Source organism: Chelon labrosus (genome assembly GCF_963514085.1).
Source record: "Chelon labrosus genome assembly, chromosome: 7".
NCBI lineage: Eukaryota > Metazoa > Chordata > Actinopteri > Mugiliformes > Mugilidae > Chelon > Chelon labrosus.
Window position 1 is genome coordinate 17164834 of NC_140343.1, and position 20094 is coordinate 17184927.

A 20094-nucleotide genomic window follows, 5' to 3' on the forward strand; every position below is an offset into this window, starting at 1 on the left:
CAAACACATCATCTACGTGCCGTAGGGTTGAATTTGGTTACATTTGTAGGACGGGCGGCGTGGTGGTTAGCACTGATGCCTCACAGCAAGAATGTTCAGGGTTCGAATCCATGGGCCGACTGGGGCCTTTCTGTGTAGAGTTTGCATGTTCTCCCTGTGTCTGCGTGGGTTCCCTCCGGGTACTCCAGCTTCCTCCCACCGTCCAAAGACATGCTTGTTAGGTTAATTGGTGATTCTAAATTGGCCGTAGGAGTGCGTGTGAGTGTGAATGGTTGTCTGTCTCTCTGTGTTAGCCCTGCGATAGACTGGCGACCTGTCCAGGGTGTACCCCGCCTCTCGCCCGATGACAGCTGGGATAGGCTCCAACGCGACCCTTCCCTTTCATGTAACTTCTTTCGTCTTAACTCCTGCTCTCTGTTGTGAACTTCGCTTAATCTTTTGACCTCATTTCTTTTCAGTGTAGGACTATCTCTCTCTGCACATTACGAAGCAGATCTGCTGTCACTTGTGATTGTGTGCTAACTCCAAAGCTCATTACTCCGCCGCTTCTATGAAAAGCACAAATGACAGAGTGGCGACAACGGGTTGTTTCCTGACGGAGATTGGACAGGCATGGAGGACAGGGCCACCGAGGGCTCACACATATTTCCACAACTCATGTCAGGTTTGCTGCTGACTGGATTTAATACCGCCGAGCGAAAAATGGACCAACATTCCTTTTCACTGACTTTCTACACCCACTCACATATGTGCGCACACGCCGGGCATTAGTGCATTAGTATGCAGAAGAAGCTCCCGTGCTTCGTATAAATACACATTACCTCATCCATAAAGATCACAGCAGTCTTAGTCATTCTCAGTAAAGTCTGCAGCCCTGAGCTCCGTAATGAGAGGCCATTCTCTTCAGCTGATTATACCCTGATCACACCTGTTTACAGCTTTCATTATCAAATCCAGTTGGGAAACGATAAACAGATGTAACACTGGGTGCTCGTCTGAGAAGTCCAGCCCTAATTGCTTCTGATGTGCCCATTACACAGCTAGGCGGCTGGGTAATTTCTGACCATGATTTAACAGAGCAGAGTGTGTTCGCAACATGCTTTGGCAAACAGTTATCCTGGCTCTCAAAGAGGCCATTTTTACTGATCAAGATGAAAGAAATTATCCATAAAATGCAGTTATTTATCAGAACATTGCCATGTGAATGTATTATGAGCTACATTTATTTAAACTTTAATAAAGGGTGAGAGATAAACGTCCATATTGACCTGGTTTTTTAAAGCTACTTTAATTGAATGAACATGTCAGTGAGTACGTGTGTGTTTAAATCACAAAAAAATGACTCAAAGCAACTTGAATTCATTTTTGGCTCAAGTTTACCTCAGTTTTTGGTCTTCACCAGAGAGTTCACTGTGGATTGTTGACATAGATATTTGATCTGATTTGAGTGAGGAACTATAAAACACACAAAACTGGACACTTCTTTGAAACTGGACATTTTTTTTATTGAACAACAAGAGCTGCATTGTAAAAGCTAATGAGGTAACTGAAATAAAAGAACTGCAGAAGTGCAGGCCAACCAAACCAAACAAAACAAACAAAAAAAATACACATTAACATAAGATTTTAAATGGCCAGCCCACACCAACTCATCTCAGCAGCAACGGCACACTTCTGTATTAACATAAGAACTTAAAAGCATCCAAACGTTGAAAAAAAAAAGTTCAGAAAGAGAAAAACATTCCACCGACCGTCTTCACAGAGAATTCATCCTTCTTTGCCGACTCTGGGAAAAGGCGTTTCTTTTGCAAAGTAATCATAAAACAGTGTAATGCTACAGCTTTTACGAGTAGACTGACACAAAGCTCCTCATGCCGTTCCCTAAAAAGACACGACTTTGACCACAGCTTCTAAATATTATCCTTCTACTGCGGCTCGACAGCACATTTGGCTAATGTGTATCCTCATCTACACAACTGAGATGTTAACATTAAATCACATTAACAACCTATAAAATACAAACCAAGAGAATAGATTAACCATTAACGTTTTCAAAATGAGGAGTGGACATGAGTGGACTCGTGTTCCCGTGTGTTACAATTCTATGAGACTGTCTGTTCCAGGGTAGTCAGGGAGGTTAAGCTCATATTTTTTCTGGATGTCATAGGGCAGGAAGCGTCCGGCCAAGAAATGCTTCCCCGAGAAACTCATGGCGCACTTCTTTGGTGCTGTAAGGGAGACGAGAACGTCTGGGTTGATCCCATCCTGACTTGGCTCTTCTACATCCCAACCTGTTGAAGAGAAGAAAAAAAAAAGGAGAGGAGCATCGCGGTGCTTTTGCGCTGTTATCCGCAGGTAGGGCATTTGGATTATGATGAACGCACAGCGAGCTGTCTGTACGGCAAGATTTATCCTCAACGTGTGGCTCCAGATTTGGAAAACTCCTCTGTGGGAGCCAAGGCTCACAGGGAGCTGCCTGGAAGCTCATTTATCACGCCGTGCATCTCGGCCTCAGGTCTCATAGTTACACGCTGTAGGAACTCTTACCTGAGGGTATATCCACACTGGCAATGGGAATCTTGACTTGCTTCAGGGTGACAAGAATACCAGAGTATGGTTCCTTTATGTTGGCAAGGTCTGCCTCCGGGCCCAGCATGGCATCAATCACTAGGTTGTAGGCGTCGTTTATGAGCTGCACCTGAACAGAACGCAATTCAGTATGAATAAAATCAATCTTTACTTCTAACACAACTGACTGGAATCTGTGGTTTCCAACCTGGAAATGGGTACTCATCAATTTTTATTTACATTTTTGTATTTTTCCCCGTGCAGCATACAACCCCCTCATTGCTTAAATCCTTATTCCGTGTGTGTGTACACTTTACACGAAGCATAGGAAAGACTTTGTGCTTATTTTAACTAACCGCATCTAAAAGGTTACGGCACGGTTCATAAATACACACTAATTTATTTCAAGCGGCACAATAGTTCCCCATTTGGAGAAATGTCTCACACCTGTCCGCTTAGTATTAGGCTGCAACCAGCGGCCTATTAGCTTATCTTGGCACAACAGCTGGAAACAAGCGGAAGCAATTAGCTTGACTCTGTCCAAAGGTAAGAAAAACAAAACGCTGGCACCTCTGAAGCACACTAATTAACATGTGGATGTCTCTGAGCAGTTGCCAGGCAACCAGCAGGGACAAAGTCAGAGGTCCAAGCCACAAAATAGGCTAAATGACAACATACTCCACGTGTGTGCTCGTTCAACGTGCTTCTATGAGACAATAGTGTGTACTTTTTTGGACGCACTGCACGTCACTTCCTGAAAGTGCCTTTGCACCTTTAAAGTTCTTGACCGTGGTAACCCATCATCCTCATCTGTTTTGCAAATGCATTGTAGGATATTTATGCCAGTGTAGTGACCAGTGCTTTAATATTTTAATATTTACCAGGAAATATTATGCACACATATGCACACATCCCATATTGTTAGATTGTATAAATAGCACAAATATGGAATTTTAGACAAAGCAATATTACAGCAATAAACTGAAATGTACAAATTAAACGAACAAGATCTAATCAGTGAGCTTTAGAGCTGCTGAAAGATGATTTGTGTTACCTCCAAACCGAGCCAAGCTAACTGGCTGCAAGCACTGACAACTGCACACATGTATACACTCTCCCAAGACTATTCCTTTAATCCAGGCACTGTGTGCGCTGTCAAACTTTCTTTATCAAACTTAACACCACACGGCTGGAACTTGCGTCACTATGGAATAATGTTGCTAACCTCTGTTGGGAGATACGAGAGGAAAGGAATGTCCATCTTCTCGCACTGAACTGTGAAATCCTGGTGTAGACTGTGAGAGGAGCGTTTGGGGTGGTAGATTGTGGGCTCATATTCCTGCATCAGACGAGGCAACGGGGGAAAACAAAAGAGGACACAAAGGAGGAGAGGAAAGCACAAAAATAGAGAAAGTGTTACCTAACACCAAGACTCCAGCCAGTGGTTTTAGCCAGCACTGACATGATTAAGTGTGGATGATGCTTCAGGGTACATTTGGCTCGCGGATCATGACAAGTGAAAATACAGTTAAACGGTGATCAGAAGTTGTGGTTTCCACCGTCTGCTTCCCGTATGAATACTTCCCTTGTAAACTGGAAGCTGAGAAGAGTGGAAATCCAGACCCCTGCAGCCTGAGAGGCCTGTGATGCTCAGCAGGAAGCACCTGCGATCCAGGAACTTCACACAGGCGCTAAGATAAATCTTAAAACCCACTCAGAGGTGTCTGAGTGTTTGCATGTTTGATCGTATAAGTTTCTGTTATTTTCATTTAGGTCCGCATTTCTTTCAAAAACATATTCCTTGATGTTCTTCGGTTCAACACATATCTATCCCAATATAGGGGAGGTTTAAAGGACTTTGTTTGTAGTGCACAAAGCATATAAATATAATACATACTACAGTACCAAAATAACAGTGTCATTATTTCTGATTTGCCCAATAGGGTAAAAAATTGCGTTATGTATTGTTGCACTCTAATATGTCACATATGTATGATAATATTTTACTCCCAGTGACCATTATTCTACAGTATGACTCATTTTACTTTGCAGATTTTGATTAGTTAGCTCTTTAAGCAGGATTTTGTGGATGTTTACAGTGATGTACTTGTACTTCTTTTCTGTTTAAAAGGGATTTCCTTCTCAACTCAAACACCTATACTGCAAATATCATACAAAGGAATACATACTTAAACACACATGTCTTTTCAAATGTGCCTCAGCTCAGGCTTCCTCACAAAGGAAGTGATCTGTCACGTCAGCGGCCTCCTCTGGGATCCTAAATCAATCATGTTGCCACGTCCGCCAATCACTGACTTCACCTCCATCAAGATCCAAGCCGAATACAATCCACTGTGTGTGGTGTGTGTCTCTCCAGCGTGTCCAATGCCCCTGACCTCATCAGCACTTACGCCATGAAAATGTGTGAAGCTGAGGAGGAGCTGAAAATGACTGTCAGCGTCACGGAGCATGAACAGCAGTGAGTCATGAGGAAGAAACAAACACAGGGCTCAGAGAGGGTCCTTTTTCTAGCTAATGCTCACAGCTAACAGGGTTACACTTCCTCTCCCTGAGGAATGATGGTGACTTGTAGCGGTCTGTTCATGTACACAGGCCATTAAGAATGGATGGATGAGGTCTGCAGCACCCACAAGTTATTTTAAAAATAAAGCTGAAACAAAGGCAACAAGATTTGAAGTCGTTCCACTACTCATCAAGGAGACTTCTTCAGTCCTGTTACTACTTACTTAATTTGTTTTTCAGATATACCATGACATGTATAACTGGGAACATTCACAGATGTTTCAGCTTTTTTGTTGTTTTTTTCTTTTAAATGATGATAGTAGTGGTTCATAGAATATGTAACATGGCCAACATCATCAAGTTTCAAAGCAGCGATTGTCTACGGAGGACATGTAGTGAGCCAAATCCAACATCAGGCCCACCTGTTTTAATAAGAACAACACACCGGAACTAATGAACAAGGGATATACGCTTTGATCAAGTATTAACGTGGTGCGGTATGCAGCATGGTCTTCTCCCTGTTACCTAAGAGAGGAAGTATTCAAAGGTGCACGACAGACTCGGACTCAGCCTGCTCTTGTGAACATGGACATCTTGGAGTGACGTGAGAAGTGAGTCGGACCCTTCGCCTGCAGCTGATCATTCATCTCTATGCTCTGTCTAATCACATTCACAGCTCTGCCTCAGAGGCTTCATCCTGCACATCTGTGTGTGTGTGTGTGTGTGTGTGCGCCTTACGTGTATCCTTGCATGGCGTTCTGCTGACAGGCATCACATCGCACCGTGAAAAACATACACTTTTATAGCAAGACAGCGATTTACAGTCCAAAGTAAGTATTCAAGTTCCTCGAGTTAGAGTGAATTCAGATGAGTGTGGTCCCAGTCGGCCCGCGCAGTCACTTTAAAAATAATAGCAGTAAAACTTTATCTATGGAGCACATTTCAATATGAAAATGTAAATGAAAATGTTTCGCGAATGGGTGGAAATACACAAGGAACGACACAAACAGAAGTCAAAGCTGACCTCTGACCTTGTTTTTGGCCTTGAGGATGAAAGTGGAAGGCGAGAGAAGAGAGAGAAACTCCACAGAGAACTATCAGGCTTCTTAAACAAAGTCTGCCTGACATGGCTTTAATCAAAACTATCAAGCGCTGTAAATCTTACATGTCAGACACATATGGTAAAGTGTATAGATACATTCCATTCAAAGCCGAAGATCCCAAAACACATCTAATATTTCCCTTCCAATAAAGTCGTGCACTGCTGCAGGACCGCAGCACCGTGTAACCCGAATGAAGAGATACACAACACTGCGGTCCGTAGCGCGTTTTTGGTGAGGACGGATCCCTGCTCTAAGAGCTATTTGTCATGAATTGTCAGTCAGCGTGCGGCCTGAGCTGCAGACATCGTGGTCACATCGCAGCTACAGAGAGCAAGGCGTAAGAGGGCTTTAACGAGAGTAACAATGGCATGATATCATGGCTGTCTGAGTGGCCTTGCAGAGAGGGTAATGGGATAACTGCTCCGAGCCATTTACAGGAGCTCAAATGAAATTCTGTAAAGCACCGGGGGTCTGTATAAGGGATCCCTTGTTAATCATGATGCAAGATTGCATGATTTTTTTTTGTTGTTGTAATGTCTGAACTCCCAGACGGTGTTTTATGTTTGATAGCGGCATTCAATCTGACACTTACGTAATTTCTAGGTTACTTACAAACATGCGCAGGTGTCGGGCGCACACCAGGCCAATGGAGCCGTTCTGATCTGGGCCACAGATCACCAGAACTGTGGGCTGCTTCTTTGCTAGAGAGCTGAGAGGGTAGGCCTGGTGTAGAGACAAATAAAAATAAGAGAGGCAAATAGTTAGAAACGAAGGCATGGCAGAGGGAAAGCAAAAGCATTAGAGCAAACAATCAGAAAGAAACTAGATGGGTTCAATGATAGAAAATGATGGTGAGACCAAGACGGAAATAGATTGTTTGCAATATTAGGTTTTATCCTCCAACTCGGGCTTCTTGTTCAGCACAGGTCACTGCTCCCATACTTCAGCCTCCCCGTCATACTCTGAGTGCCTGACTGCAGCATGCCGGGGATGCCAGACGAGGGAGGAAATGGCACCACCAGTGTCTCTTCCGTCCGCGAGAAATGGTCCAATCTCATTAAAATAACCCTGGCAGCAGTGGAAAAAATACCAGTGTCCTCGCCATGGGATGCTTCTGTAAATATCACACACTTTCCATCTGCGTCCCGACTGCAACGAGCTGCTGGCATCTGCATCCTTTACTGGCCGCACATTCCCTTGTAAATCACCGTGCACCTTCTTAAACAAGACAAGTATTCGACTGCGGAACTGTCATCCTGAGTGGTTGAGCCTCCATCTCAAGCACCCCATCCAAAGTGCTGTGTGCCTGAATTCGTTTTCCACAGATTACCCAAAGCAGCAGATTCATTGCCACATTGTGACTGTTAGGTGATACTTTTGGGAGGTTTGTTGGTTTTAATTTACACTTGTATCATCATTGCATTAGACAAAAATGCTGTTCAGCGTGATTTTATCAATTAGAAGAAAAACTCGAGGGAGAACTGACCTCATCCAGAAAGCTCTTCCTATTAGAACCCAATAAATGTGTGTCAGAACACAAACTGTGAGACCAATTAGGCCAATTTTGTCACCGTCTTAAATAGCAGCTCACAGTAATGCCTTTGTTCACAACAGATTGCAGCCCAAGCATTTTGTAATTACAGGGCACACATAAAAGGAAGAATATTGCATTAAAATAACAAAACTAAACTAAACTGAGGATATATTATGATAAAATAATTACTGTCGATTGTGGGCTTCCATATGTGGGAGATGAATTCTCCCACTTTGCATGAAACCACTTTCACTAATGTATTCAGCACGGCAAGTTCATACAGAGACATAACAAGACTCAGAGCACATTAACGGGAGCGATGAATCCAGGAGAGGAGACAGTTATCTCTATTGTAACAGCTCGGCTGAGAAATCATCACGCCGGCTCAATGAGATGGAGGAGAGGCTGTTATGGCCGCCGAGGGCCATGGGGCTGATGGTCATATTAAGAAAGGAGTAAGGTAGGGATTCACAGGAAAGGACTGAGGAGTTGAAGACTTTCAGAGTTTCTCATATGCTCGTTTGCACCCTCTGTATATATATGTGTGTGTGTGTGGCAAATGTCTAACTTTCTCCTCTGACCTGCTCCCTAGAGAGAGAACCTATCTGCAATTACCTCAGCATCAAACATATCTTTAAAAGTGCCGTGCCCTGCTACCAACTCACCCATGCACAGTAGGTGTCATTGAACTAAACGAAAAGAAAAAATCGAAAGATTAAAGAAGCGGAGAAATGGCAGACCTAAAGCTGCGGCGATCAATATTTTCTGTGTAATATGAAAGGGGTTGCCTCTAGGGATGAACCCGCAGAGAGTTACAAACCCTCTCTGCAGTTACTTTTAGATGTACCAGAAGATCGCTTGGATCGTTGTTTTGAGTTTTGGGAGGGGGGCACATTTTTCCAGTGGCTGCAGGTCGCTATTTTCAGACAAACTCCTCTCGTAAACCTGGCCTTCAATACTTCACTGCAGACTGTCAGACAGAAAAAATTAGCAGTTAGCTTGTTAACTTGGTGCCTCATTTATGATGGTAAAAATGTTTTTCTTTGGAGTTTGTAAAAAGCGAGTGACGGCAGTGAGATGCACAGTGGCACAGAAATCTTGCAGACAGTCAGGCGCGTTTTAGTGTTGTATTTGTTGCAATACGAGACACAGAATGGAGTCATCGAGCAGTGAGATTGATATTGTGGTCCTCTCACTTCTATAATATAAAGGTACAAGGGCTTTGTACAGAAAATATTGCGCCCATTCAATCCTGAGAAGACATCAAGAGCAAAAACAGTTTCACAAGCTAATAAAGGAGCTGAGGGATCATCCCATGGTCCAGTTTCATAAGCTGCTGGTGACGCTAATGGGACATATTAAAAATAAGAACGCCAGCTTCGACAGTACTCTCAGCGACGTCTAATAATTTTGTGGCATGCAGTTTTTCAAAAGCCATTTTGGATGATCGACTGCATGCGCCGTGGCTCTGACTGATGAAGGCCACGAGTCGAAAACTCGCCGGTCTAATAAAGTTGTTCCGTTTACTACAAGTGGCTGCCGGAGTCTTGATCTTTCTACTATGGCTCCGATTGGTCAAAAAGGCTTTTGAGTGTAATAAACAGGAATTCAAATCTATTCCAAAAACGTCAGTGATGAAAAAATCGTCAGAGCTGGTGTGTAAAAATGACTGACACGCCATGAGGACATATATCTTTTTAAATGTGCGCCTATTTTGGTCGTACAAACTCTTAAACTCTTTCACCTTATCAGCATAATTAGATAGTAGTATGTTGTTGTTTTGCTGGCCCCCAAAATAACTGAAAAAAAACCCAGATATGCAGATTTAATTCAAACAAGTTCCTCATGTGGAACAAAAACTAGCCTAGCCTATATTAGTTTAGCTGCCTTGTGCCTCCTTTATGACTCTCTCTCTCATTGTTTTTTCTGTCTCTTTTTTTCAACATATGCATGAGAAGGCTAATGACCGTTACAGTAAATCTTGAGGACCATCGGGAGGATCAGTGATATCAGTGCTGGAGCCATTTCATGCTGCTGGAGAAACCATTAGAGCCGCACACTGTTGGAGGTGAGCGTCTATAAAGGGAACTGGCTGGATCAATTCGTGCTGATGCATAATGAAGCACTCGCGTAAACTCGCCGGGAGGAGAGGCTCTTGACGTGCCGTATATCTATTGAAGCTAGTCATATATTCCGATATTGAGTTTTCAAATGCATCACTGAAGAAGCGAAAGTAATTAGCAATAGATCGAGATAAAGAGTCTTCCTAATGGGGTCTTAGCTGGTGTCAGCGCCGCTGATTGTGCTTTTTTGTTTGTTTTTATTGAAAAATGGGGGATAGGTTTCCCATAAATCTTAAATTTCACAGCCACTTTAATCGTCGTATTAAATACAACTCAAAAATATGACCTAATTCCTTAGTGTTTTTGGATTTGGGTTTGCGCGGATTTATAGTGAGCAGTGATGAAACCTTCTTTTTTCCCTTTATGAAGTGAAATATCTTGGTAAAAGTATTACTACTACAAGTATCATACTCTTTATTCCAATCTCACGTCACTTGTTTCAGACAGCTTGAACTATGCCTGCAACAAATCTGTTTTAGAGAAAACAGGGTTTTATGTTTGAGTTTTAAGGTAATAAATTTGTCTAGAAGTTTTCCAGCGTGTGAGATATTTATGATATTTCTGATGTGTGTCAGGTTTGTGTGAGCGCAGACAGGCGGTTTGTTGCATCTGCTCAGCAGGTTTCTGACCTGGTTGCTTCTTTTTTAACTGTTTCCATGGCAGCTGGTAGGCCTATTACTTCTTTATATTCTATATTTATACAAATGCAAATGCTTGGAACATTTATCAGTCACTCATATTACTAATCTTTTTAGGGGCGCGAGAGCAAACTTCGGGAAGGGTCCCGTGTAGATGAGAGGTTATGAGAAGCGGAGCACTGCTGTGACCACCCTCACATACACCTAGGAGAAAATATGTCTGTCTTGATTATAATAACGTCTCTAAGGGAGCACCTCTTTGAAAATAAATGTTAAAGGCACATGATCCTTCACCTCCAATCAACTAGAAAACACATTGTGAGCCTGAGAAAACATTTGCACGGCCCTAAAAACACAAATAAAGTCACATACGCAGGAAAAATAGAGCCTTTAATATTTGCACCAGGAGACCAAGCTAAAGTCAAGGGGCTCCTGTAAAATCTATAGACTAATTTATTGCTGCGCGGTAACAAAAACGTCTCCTGTCTGCACTCAGGTGCTGAAAAGCCTCAGACTGATACAGATACACACACACACACACAACCCGTCTGGACCTGGTGGTTGCGGCCGCTGCTTTTGGAACAGTGAAGGGATTACTTACAGAAAACCTATAATCTATCTGGCAAGCAGAGGTGTAGGTGTGTGTGTGTGGCTGAGCACATGCTGTTTGTGTGGTGGCCAAGAGCCGTAGGCCAGCAATGAAATCAGTGAAATCAGACTGTCTGCATCTCCTTCTACTGTAATTTTCCTTAAATAGCAGTGATGTCATGTAAGCGGTAGCGTGCTGCTGGCGGCTGTGGGCAGCTCTGATCCACAGCATCCAGGCCGTGTTTGTGTAGTAAGGCTATGCTGTAGGGGCTGGTGGTGGAGGGTCAGGCAGGGGGCCAGCGGCGGCTGATGATAATAGAGGGGAAGTGGATGCGGTGGGTTAAATCATACACTCTGGGGGGAGAACATAAATTCTCTTCTTCTGACTGATGCTGCCACTTCTTCTCCCGTCTATTTTTTCTTTTTTTCAGAGAATCTTTAAAGGCTTCTCATTAAGCCGTCATTGCCACTTCTTTTTGTAACTTTACCCGTTAAACTTCTCATTTGTGCGTCTGCTCTTCCGTCATTTCTTTTGTCTTCACCCCTCTTTTTCCCTTCACCCCTCCTCTTGACAGAAAAGCGGGGTTTCACGTGTCTTGTAGCTCAGATTCTTATTCATCACAGCCTGCTGAAGAGCCCACTGAGGAAACCAGTGTGGCGTTAAACCAAGTCAGTGGTCTGGTCAGAAGGGAACCACATGTGTTCCTAACAGCCCTCTGACACACACACACACATATACACGACTTGACAAAGTCCAGATCACAGCGAAACTGCGGCCACACCAGAAAAGAAGAGCTGGACGAGTGAGGTTCGGTTAAGGAGCGCTGCCACTGAGTGAGCTCAGGTGCCGTGCCCCGAGGTGAGCCTCTCAAATGTTTATAAGTGAATGTCACAGAAAGTTAGAACATTTCCTCCCCACCATAATTGGGCATTTTGTATGGAAGTTAATGCAAATCAGATAAGTGCGAATGGCAACAGCTGCGACTTTTTTGCCCTCTCGTACAATCAAACGGTCACACCAGGAACCGTTTGATTACCGAGGCTCGAAGTCAGGGGACGATAAAGGGGATGGGGTGAAATCTGTGACCTTTAGAATTGGTTTGCTGAGCGATACACACTGGAGGCTATTAAACAGATTTGCTTAGGAGTGGGTTTGCCGAGGCCACAGTCTGTTAAATATCTGACTCGAGCATTTAACTGTGTTTCTGAGCTGGATGTCAGAAAAGTTCTGTAATTGGAAAAATTTGCATGACATCCTTTGATTTGAACATTTTTACAAAAACATTTGGAAACTTTTTGATCGGTTTCATGTTAATCCCCGCAAGGCTGATGTAAGGACTTAAAAACAACTTTGACATTTTCAAATGGTTATTAAATGTTTGTAGTGTCGAACTTTGTAGCAGTTTCTTTACAGTAGATTAAGAAGACGGGAAAAATAAGGGTAACATCTGAAAAACAAGACTGAACTGCTAGTTACGCACTAAACCCAGTCAGAGTACAGCGATAACACAAACACACATCACGGTTTATGGTAACCGCTGCTGAGACTTGGGCCCTCAGGTTTAATGATACAGAGAAACAAGCTTTTGAAATCATAACTGCACATTCTAGAAAGCCCCATTTGCCAGTTAAAACAAAACTGCAACAACAACATACTGGACATATTGTATTTGTTACAGCTTTTATTTATAGCAGGAATAATGAACAGACAAACCCATGACTGCACGACAATGGAAGGCAAGATGAATGGAGATGGATCCATGGATGGAGAGTGGTTGACCTCATGCCGTGGTGATTCATTTGGAACAAAGTGTGGGTAACAAACAGACAAGGTAAAAGACAGAGGGTGGAAAATAAAAGGTGTACAGACCTTAGTGATGGCCATGGCGCATGCTTGTCCCCAAATCTCTATCAGCTGCTGCTGTCCAAACCTGTAGTCCTTCAGTAGTTCTGTCTCGATAGCGGTCACCTCCCCTTTACTGACGGACACAGGGAAACACACGCTGTTAGTAAGAAACATCCTGTGGTTATAAATCACCATTTTCATTAATAAAACCATCTTCAGTACGCAAAGCTGTTCTGGAAGAAAATTATTAAGTATTATACCATGTCGCCGTTGTGCTTCTAGAAATACTCTGAGCTCTATGAAAGATTTAGCTCATCAGCTCAAATACACTGAACTGTGTACAGTACGCTCCTCTCATACGCCTTAATGAGGTCAGGTTGGAATGAGTCACTTTGAGTTCATCTCTCTTTGATTCAACTCAAATTAGTCAGCAACCTTTGTTTATATAATTTATTGAGTTCAGAAAAGAACTCTTCTTTTTTAAGAATCACCAAAGAAACTACATCATGTGTCTTGCTGCTTTGCCACTGTGAATATTGTATATTACACATGCAATGCGCCGGCTGACGCAACAAAATAGGCTTACACTGATCAGGCAAAAGATTATGACAGGAGAAGAGAATAACATTGACCATCTTGTGACAATACAATGTTCTGCTGGGAAACTTTTGGACCTGGCATTCGTGTGGATACTGTTTAGACAGGTACCCCCCACCTAGACCAGACCATGCACCCCCCACCCCATAGCAATGATGTACCTTGATCCCCAGCAGGATGCAGCCTGACTCAGGCACACACAAGAACAGTTTAGGAACAACTCAAAAAAAAAAAAAACATGAAAAACAGCACAAGGTGTTGACCTGACCTCCAAATTCACTAGATCCCAAACTGATCAAGTGTCTGTGGGATGATCCACAGAGGCCCCTCCCCTCTCAATCCATAGGACCCAAAGGCCCCCACTAACAACATCTTGTTGCAAGACGCCACAGGACACCCTCAGAAGGCCCATGTCCATTCTCTGATGAGTCACAACTGTTTTGGAGGTACAAATGAGAACTTTGGAAAAGTAGTCATAATGTTATGCCTGATCTGTGTATATTACTAATTATTGAAAAGACAATGACACACAGCATAATGTGCCAGAAAGGCATCTGCCACACAGCTAAAATGGTCTATTTATATGCATACAGTATGTACTTAAGTGGTTGTCATATAGACTATTTGCTATAGCAACGAGTATGAGTTTCTAAGAGTTACACAAACAGGTTCAGACGTCAAGGTTTTCTCATAAAAACAAATCTTAACTATTAGCTTAGACATGCTAGTAGGCACCTGTGTAACTGTGAACTGAGCACAAGCTGACGTTTATGTATGTGTCTATACATTTGTGATCTTACATTCACACATATTCTTTCTGGACTGATTGCTACTTTGCTTCCTGCGGCTGCTCGCTGCATGGTGACAGTGTGACTAATGCCACTTTGCTGGAGCCTTCTGGTGCTGCTTTTAGCATGGAGGTTTGTGTCTATGTCCGTGTGTGTGTGTGTGTGTGTGTGTGTGTATGTGTGCAAAAGTGTGACAAATGCACAGCAGTGGGGGCAGGCGACATGGCCACAGCCACGGTGCTGTCACCTGTTATTCAGAGTATGAAGAGCAGGAATAAACTGGGTGAAATCAATACATTCTGCCTTCTACGTCTGAGCTGTGGGTCTGTAAAATAGGAAGCATTCCTATTACTCTACAGACACCTGGTGGCCTTCTTCAGTACTGCAGCTCATAATAATAATAATAATAATAAAAATAAAGCCTGGTTGATGAAACAGTCACATCCAGAAAATGAAATGTGAGTCAGCTCTGCAACAGATGCAGCTGCATGAGGATTATTATTCAGATTAGATTAAATGTTCGCTCCTGGCCTATTAGAAAACATTCGTCACGTTTGAGTTCAGGAGACCGATTGGAGAAGGCGAGATGGGGGTGGATACAAAAAAAAAATCTATAATGTGCATCTAATCAGCCCCGATTCAACAAGGGCGCTCCACTCCTCTTCACATCTTCACCTCTCAGAGGGGTTTAAGAGCTCTTTGTGCGAGGGGATGTACGTATATGTGTGTGCATTTCATTGTGTTACATCATTTGTGCTCTTTCTTGTTACACTATATGCCATCACAAAAAAACACACACACACACACACACACGCGCAATGAGGAACCCTTCAGAAGAAAATGTAGAGCACGAGATACTGACATCTACTGTACTGTACTTAGATCTCTGCATTTTTAGAAATAGTTAAATCCATCATTGTCACCATGATGGAACAATGTTTTTTTTGTGTGTGTGTGTGCGTGCAGTAATAATGCTGTATTATTTCACTGCCACACAATAACAAGTTCTACCCGTTTTCCACAAAGCCTCAAAAGCTTATTAGCTTATTGTTCTGTTTATGCGGAACAATCACAGTGGAGGACTGTGTCACAATGTCTGGCTTGTTTTCAGTGCCTGCAGTGCTTGCAAAAGAGCAAGCACATCTATTAAAGCAAATAATATGCGCACACATGTTCTGTGGCCGAAGCGCTTCAAGGCCTGCTTGTGCTCCTTTTAGGCATGAGGCACATCCTTGTGCAAGCGTGTGTGTGAATGTGTGTTTGTGTGACGGCAAGCCAGCGCATCCAAGTGGGGCTCCTGGCATTTACCTGTGCCAGTGGAGCGGCAGCAGCTGTCACCCACGGCTCACCTCAGGGATGTTTCCTGAGTCGCAGCGACAAGTTGATCTTTGGAAAGTTCACCTCAGTCCACAGGGTTCGCCGTGTGTTTTGCTGCTGTTTGTGTCAGCGGCGGAGCCAAATTGATTCAGCTCTAACACAGGCCGGTTTGTGTGTTTGTCTTTAAAACAGAGAGGAGGGAAACAATCCGATCTGTGTAAAAATAGGTGCGTGTCCCGGTGGGTGGGGAAAATCTCAGCAGTGGACTGATATCATGGCACCGCTGCTGCTTGACGGGCAATTACTATCGATCCTTAACACTAGTGACAAGTGTTGTGGGTGTGAAGCTCAACAGCTGCTAGTTTTAGCCGCAAGGAAGCAGCACACGACATTCAGGATACACTAAAGACAAATGGCTACTTCATAATTCCAGGTCTCTTCGATTACCAGCTCTGACCATGCTCATAATTCTTAATCAAGTATTTATTTATCCAAACTCACTGAAATACATTTGAAAATTCAGAACAACCGCTTCATTTTTTTATTCTTTTTAAGTCAGAAAGTTTCAACATCAAATTGCTTCAAAAGAAAAGTAGGCATGCAAGCCTAAGCCAGGTCTGATTGGCAAAAATAAACAGATTTGCGGTTGTGTGTGTGTGCAGTGGAGCTGCAGAGTGAATTTGGATCCTTGTGAGTATTAGCTTCTGTTGCACCTGTAGCCACAGTCATTAAACAGCCAACAGCCTCTCCCCGGAGGGAGAGTTGATTTCCCCATGCTGCGTGCGATGTGCTCCTGCAGTGTGTCACCTTCAGTGTGGCACTGCTCAACTATGATCTCAACCTCCTTAATAAGTCTGTTTACCTTACACATGAGATAAGGCAAAATGAAACTTTAATAGAGCCTCTGGGGGATATGGGACAGAAGCAGATACATAAAAGATATAGTATGAACAGAAGTACAACCACTGTTAAATATGAAACAGGCCAATTCATCAGTCCCGCCGAGTGAAAGTGAAAGTGTCAGCCGCACCACGCGGCCCACTAAATCTATCCTGTAACACCAGCCCAGAAAAGCCTCATAAACAATATGTCTCTGTATGTGTTCCTCAGCTGCGAAGCATCCTCGTGTCACATGAGAGACGAACACTCGCCGTACTATCAGAAGGGCTTCTATTTTTCTTACACAGGAGGACTGAAATAGCCTCATTTCACCTCCTCCTACTCCTCCTCGTTCCTCTCAGTTTGTCTAATTGCCACCTTTCCAGAGCGATCTGCTGGTGAGATAAGGAGCGTGATTCAAATGACTGAATGTGAAAGACTGGGGCTGCAAACCACCATTTACTTCCAGGGAAGAGCTCGGTGTCACGAAGCAAAACAGTACCCTGATGGTCACCCTTGCTTTTAGCCACGTCAACGTTGCAACGCGTTAAGTGCACGGCTCAAAGATCTTAACAAATATTTGACAGGACATCCATTAGAGTGAGATTGCAAGCTTTGGACAAAAAAAAAAAAACTGTATATATCCAGCTTTTTGGGTCGTAACTTGCAACACTTTCACATTTTTCAAGTAAAGATGTCGGTATACCTACTTTGGATTTACGCATTACCTTGATTAGAAGCAATAAATTGAATAGTATCATTCAACACTCAACTGGGCCACATTCATCAACACAGAGGAATAGATTTAATAAGGGCTACAGATGGAGCTGACTGACCGGCGCTAATAAGCACTAAAATAAGAGAGGCGATATTGTGTCCCTTGAGCTGGACCCCGTGGGATGTTATTCTGGTGAATATGTATATGGTTTGACGAGCCGCAACTTTCTTGAGTTGGTATCACACAGTGGAGTATTTTAAATCTTTCTCAGTATTGCTTTTTTATCTATCAGCCACATCCTATGTGTTGTCCCCGCTGCTCTCTGTACCAAATTTACTGTTGTGTAATCGAATAAACTGTTGCTTACCAACTAGGAGAAAGACATGTGCATCAGAGAAACTGTCCTGTCCTCTTAAAGAGCAGGTAACAGTTAGACTTCTAGAAAAGGAACAAAAAGATGCTATTCATCAGTTCCACAGTCCTCCTCTCACATCCATTATCTGTCCACCTCCTGCTCTATCTAATACTCAACAGCTGCTAATGAAACTTCAGGCCTTTTAAACACAAATGAAGTACCACATGAAAAAAAAAAACATTCAGAGTTGAAGGGAACCACTGTTCAGTTCCTTTTTCTGCCCTCTTTACTGTACTAATTTTTACTTTTTGGGTGCCGTCAGACACAGTCAAAAGAACACGGTGATGATTCAGCCTAAACATGGTGCCGTGAAAGCTTTTGTGTTTTGCACAATTGCTTCTTGTAATTATCCATTGTAGTGCACAGTAGGGTTCTCCTGATAAAGAGCAATATCCATGGAAAAACCCAGGAAACAGTGCAGTGGAGTGATTACGAAGCACTCACTGGAAAATCATCCGTGACTCTAAAATATTCTAAAAAATATGAACAAAGGCATATTTTACTTTAAACCAGACTATATTTCATCACACAGACCAAAACACTTGGAATCGCCAATGAGCTTCATATACAACAGTTTGAAATCGACAATAATAACATACTGATGTCATGTTTAGACCATGTTCACCATCATAGTTGACCATGTCAACAGTGAGTTGAAGGTGTTGCATTAAAACTCAGGAATCACCAAATATATCAGAATGGAGACTTGGGGTCTGTATGAATTTCACCCACATGGTGGCACAAGAAAAAGGCTGCTAGTGGTGCTAGAGGGAATTTTACAAACAAATAAACTAATCCAAAAAAACTGGACCTGAAAAGTTACTTGAAGACTTTTTGCCACTCGTTCAAGAAGCTTCTTCAGTTCTAGGAACGTAGCTTCTTCCATTGCACGGTCAGAGCGAGGCCTTAGCTTCTTCTTCAGTCCTACAACTGAAGAAGCTAATTGGATGAGTGTGGTATCATTAAACAAACTCTGCAGGTCCAGTTGACCTTTTTTCAGCTTGAATTCTTTGGACGTGTCGTGACTTGGATAAGTGAGAAGCTTCAAAGACAGTCACCTAATGGAGAGAAACATTTTAGTCAGGGCCAACATGGTGATCTGACCAACCCTCCGATGTAGCCCTTTCCAGAGCGACGCCTTTGTTGTGAAACAACTGCAACTGACATGTCGTGTAAGCACGCCGTAGTGTCTAATGTAAATAGTCTAGACATATACAGCACATGACATGCATTTGGAAAATCAAGTGGACTGCAATCAGCCAGAGTGGTCAGACTGCGTGGGATGGTGAATGGTATGGGTTTTTGCATTTGTTTTCCTTTATTTTCCTCCTGCAATTATCCGTCTGCCATATGAAAAATGCTCTCTCCAGTTCAAAAATATATACATTTCATAAAACCATGTGCACTCCATCCTGTATAAAAGTTCAACAAAAAAAGCTTCTCCACTCTGCCTTCCTGCCACTGCTCCGTCCTTTCATCTCCATCGTTGCTGAGCTTGCTTTATAAGTCACTCTTAGTTTACTCTTTTCCATTTTCTTTCTCTGCATTACCTTCCTCTGCCTCTCTGCATTCTGCCGCCTATTTGTGGTGCGCTGATGAAGGCTCTCACTTCACTGAACCAGAGTGATGAGAAAAGGGTGAGAGCAAAAGCCAAAGAAAGAAGAGAAAGCCTGAGGACACAAGGGTGATGACTCAACCTGGTTGATTCCATCCATGTGTTTTTTATTAGTTTTTACGTACAGGTTTATGATCTCATGAAGACTGCAGCTATATACCATAGAACTGTAGCTATTCTTATAACAGAGTTATCGTTTCTCATTTTAAACCTCACGTTTATTTTAACCTTGCTGATAATCTCACTATCAACCTTATTCCTGCTTCACAATGATGGACAACCATGCTCATATCCTACTGAGCTTTAGAGAAGCTTGCACTACAGTATGTTACTAAATGATGGCTCCCCTGCAATTACAACCAGATTATCAGTGGGCTTTCCCGGGCGTATGTCTGTATGTGTGCATCTAATTTAACATGTGTCATCTCAGGACACCTTTCATCATCAGTCACACTCCCTGCAGTGTGCCTCCAGGAAGTCCTGCAGCATCCAGCTAAGAGACGATGTAAAGGCGAAAAGTCAGAAGAGCAACAGAGACATGTGGAACGATTCAAACTGTCCGAAATTAAGATACTATATAAGGAAAAGAAAGAAAGAGATGAAGTGGAAAGTACATTTTAAATAACATCAATACGAACACCAGCAGAGAACGACATACAACTGGAAGTTCTGAAAAGGAAAGGAAGTAATGACATGCCTGTTTGTACTTTTGCAGTGTCAAATAAAACAACACAAATACGTTTATTACAGAAGCATTTGTTAAATAAAAAAAAAAAAAACAATACTAAAAAAACAACAATGCCCTGTACTATGTCTGAATGTATGATTGCGCAGGTTGGTAT

General features: G+C 42.8%; 1 protein-coding gene across 1 annotated transcript in view; it reads right to left on the bottom strand.

Moving 5' to 3' along the window:
- Window positions 1-1487: 1487 nt before the first annotated feature.
- Window positions 1488-20094, bottom strand: part of yjefn3 (YjeF N-terminal domain containing 3) — a 40989-nt gene continuing 22382 nt past the window's right edge. Inside the window, exons 2-6 of the mRNA XM_084547626.1 lie at window positions 12948-13056; window positions 6807-6917; window positions 3794-3907; window positions 2548-2698; window positions 1488-2291 (exon numbers count right to left, since the gene is read on the bottom strand). Of these exons, the coding sequence (XP_084403752.1) occupies window positions 2095-2291; window positions 2548-2698; window positions 3794-3907; window positions 6807-6917; window positions 12948-13056 (682 nt within the window). The 3' untranslated portion in view covers window positions 1488-2094. The remainder of the gene's footprint in view (window positions 2292-2547; window positions 2699-3793; window positions 3908-6806; window positions 6918-12947; window positions 13057-20094) is intronic.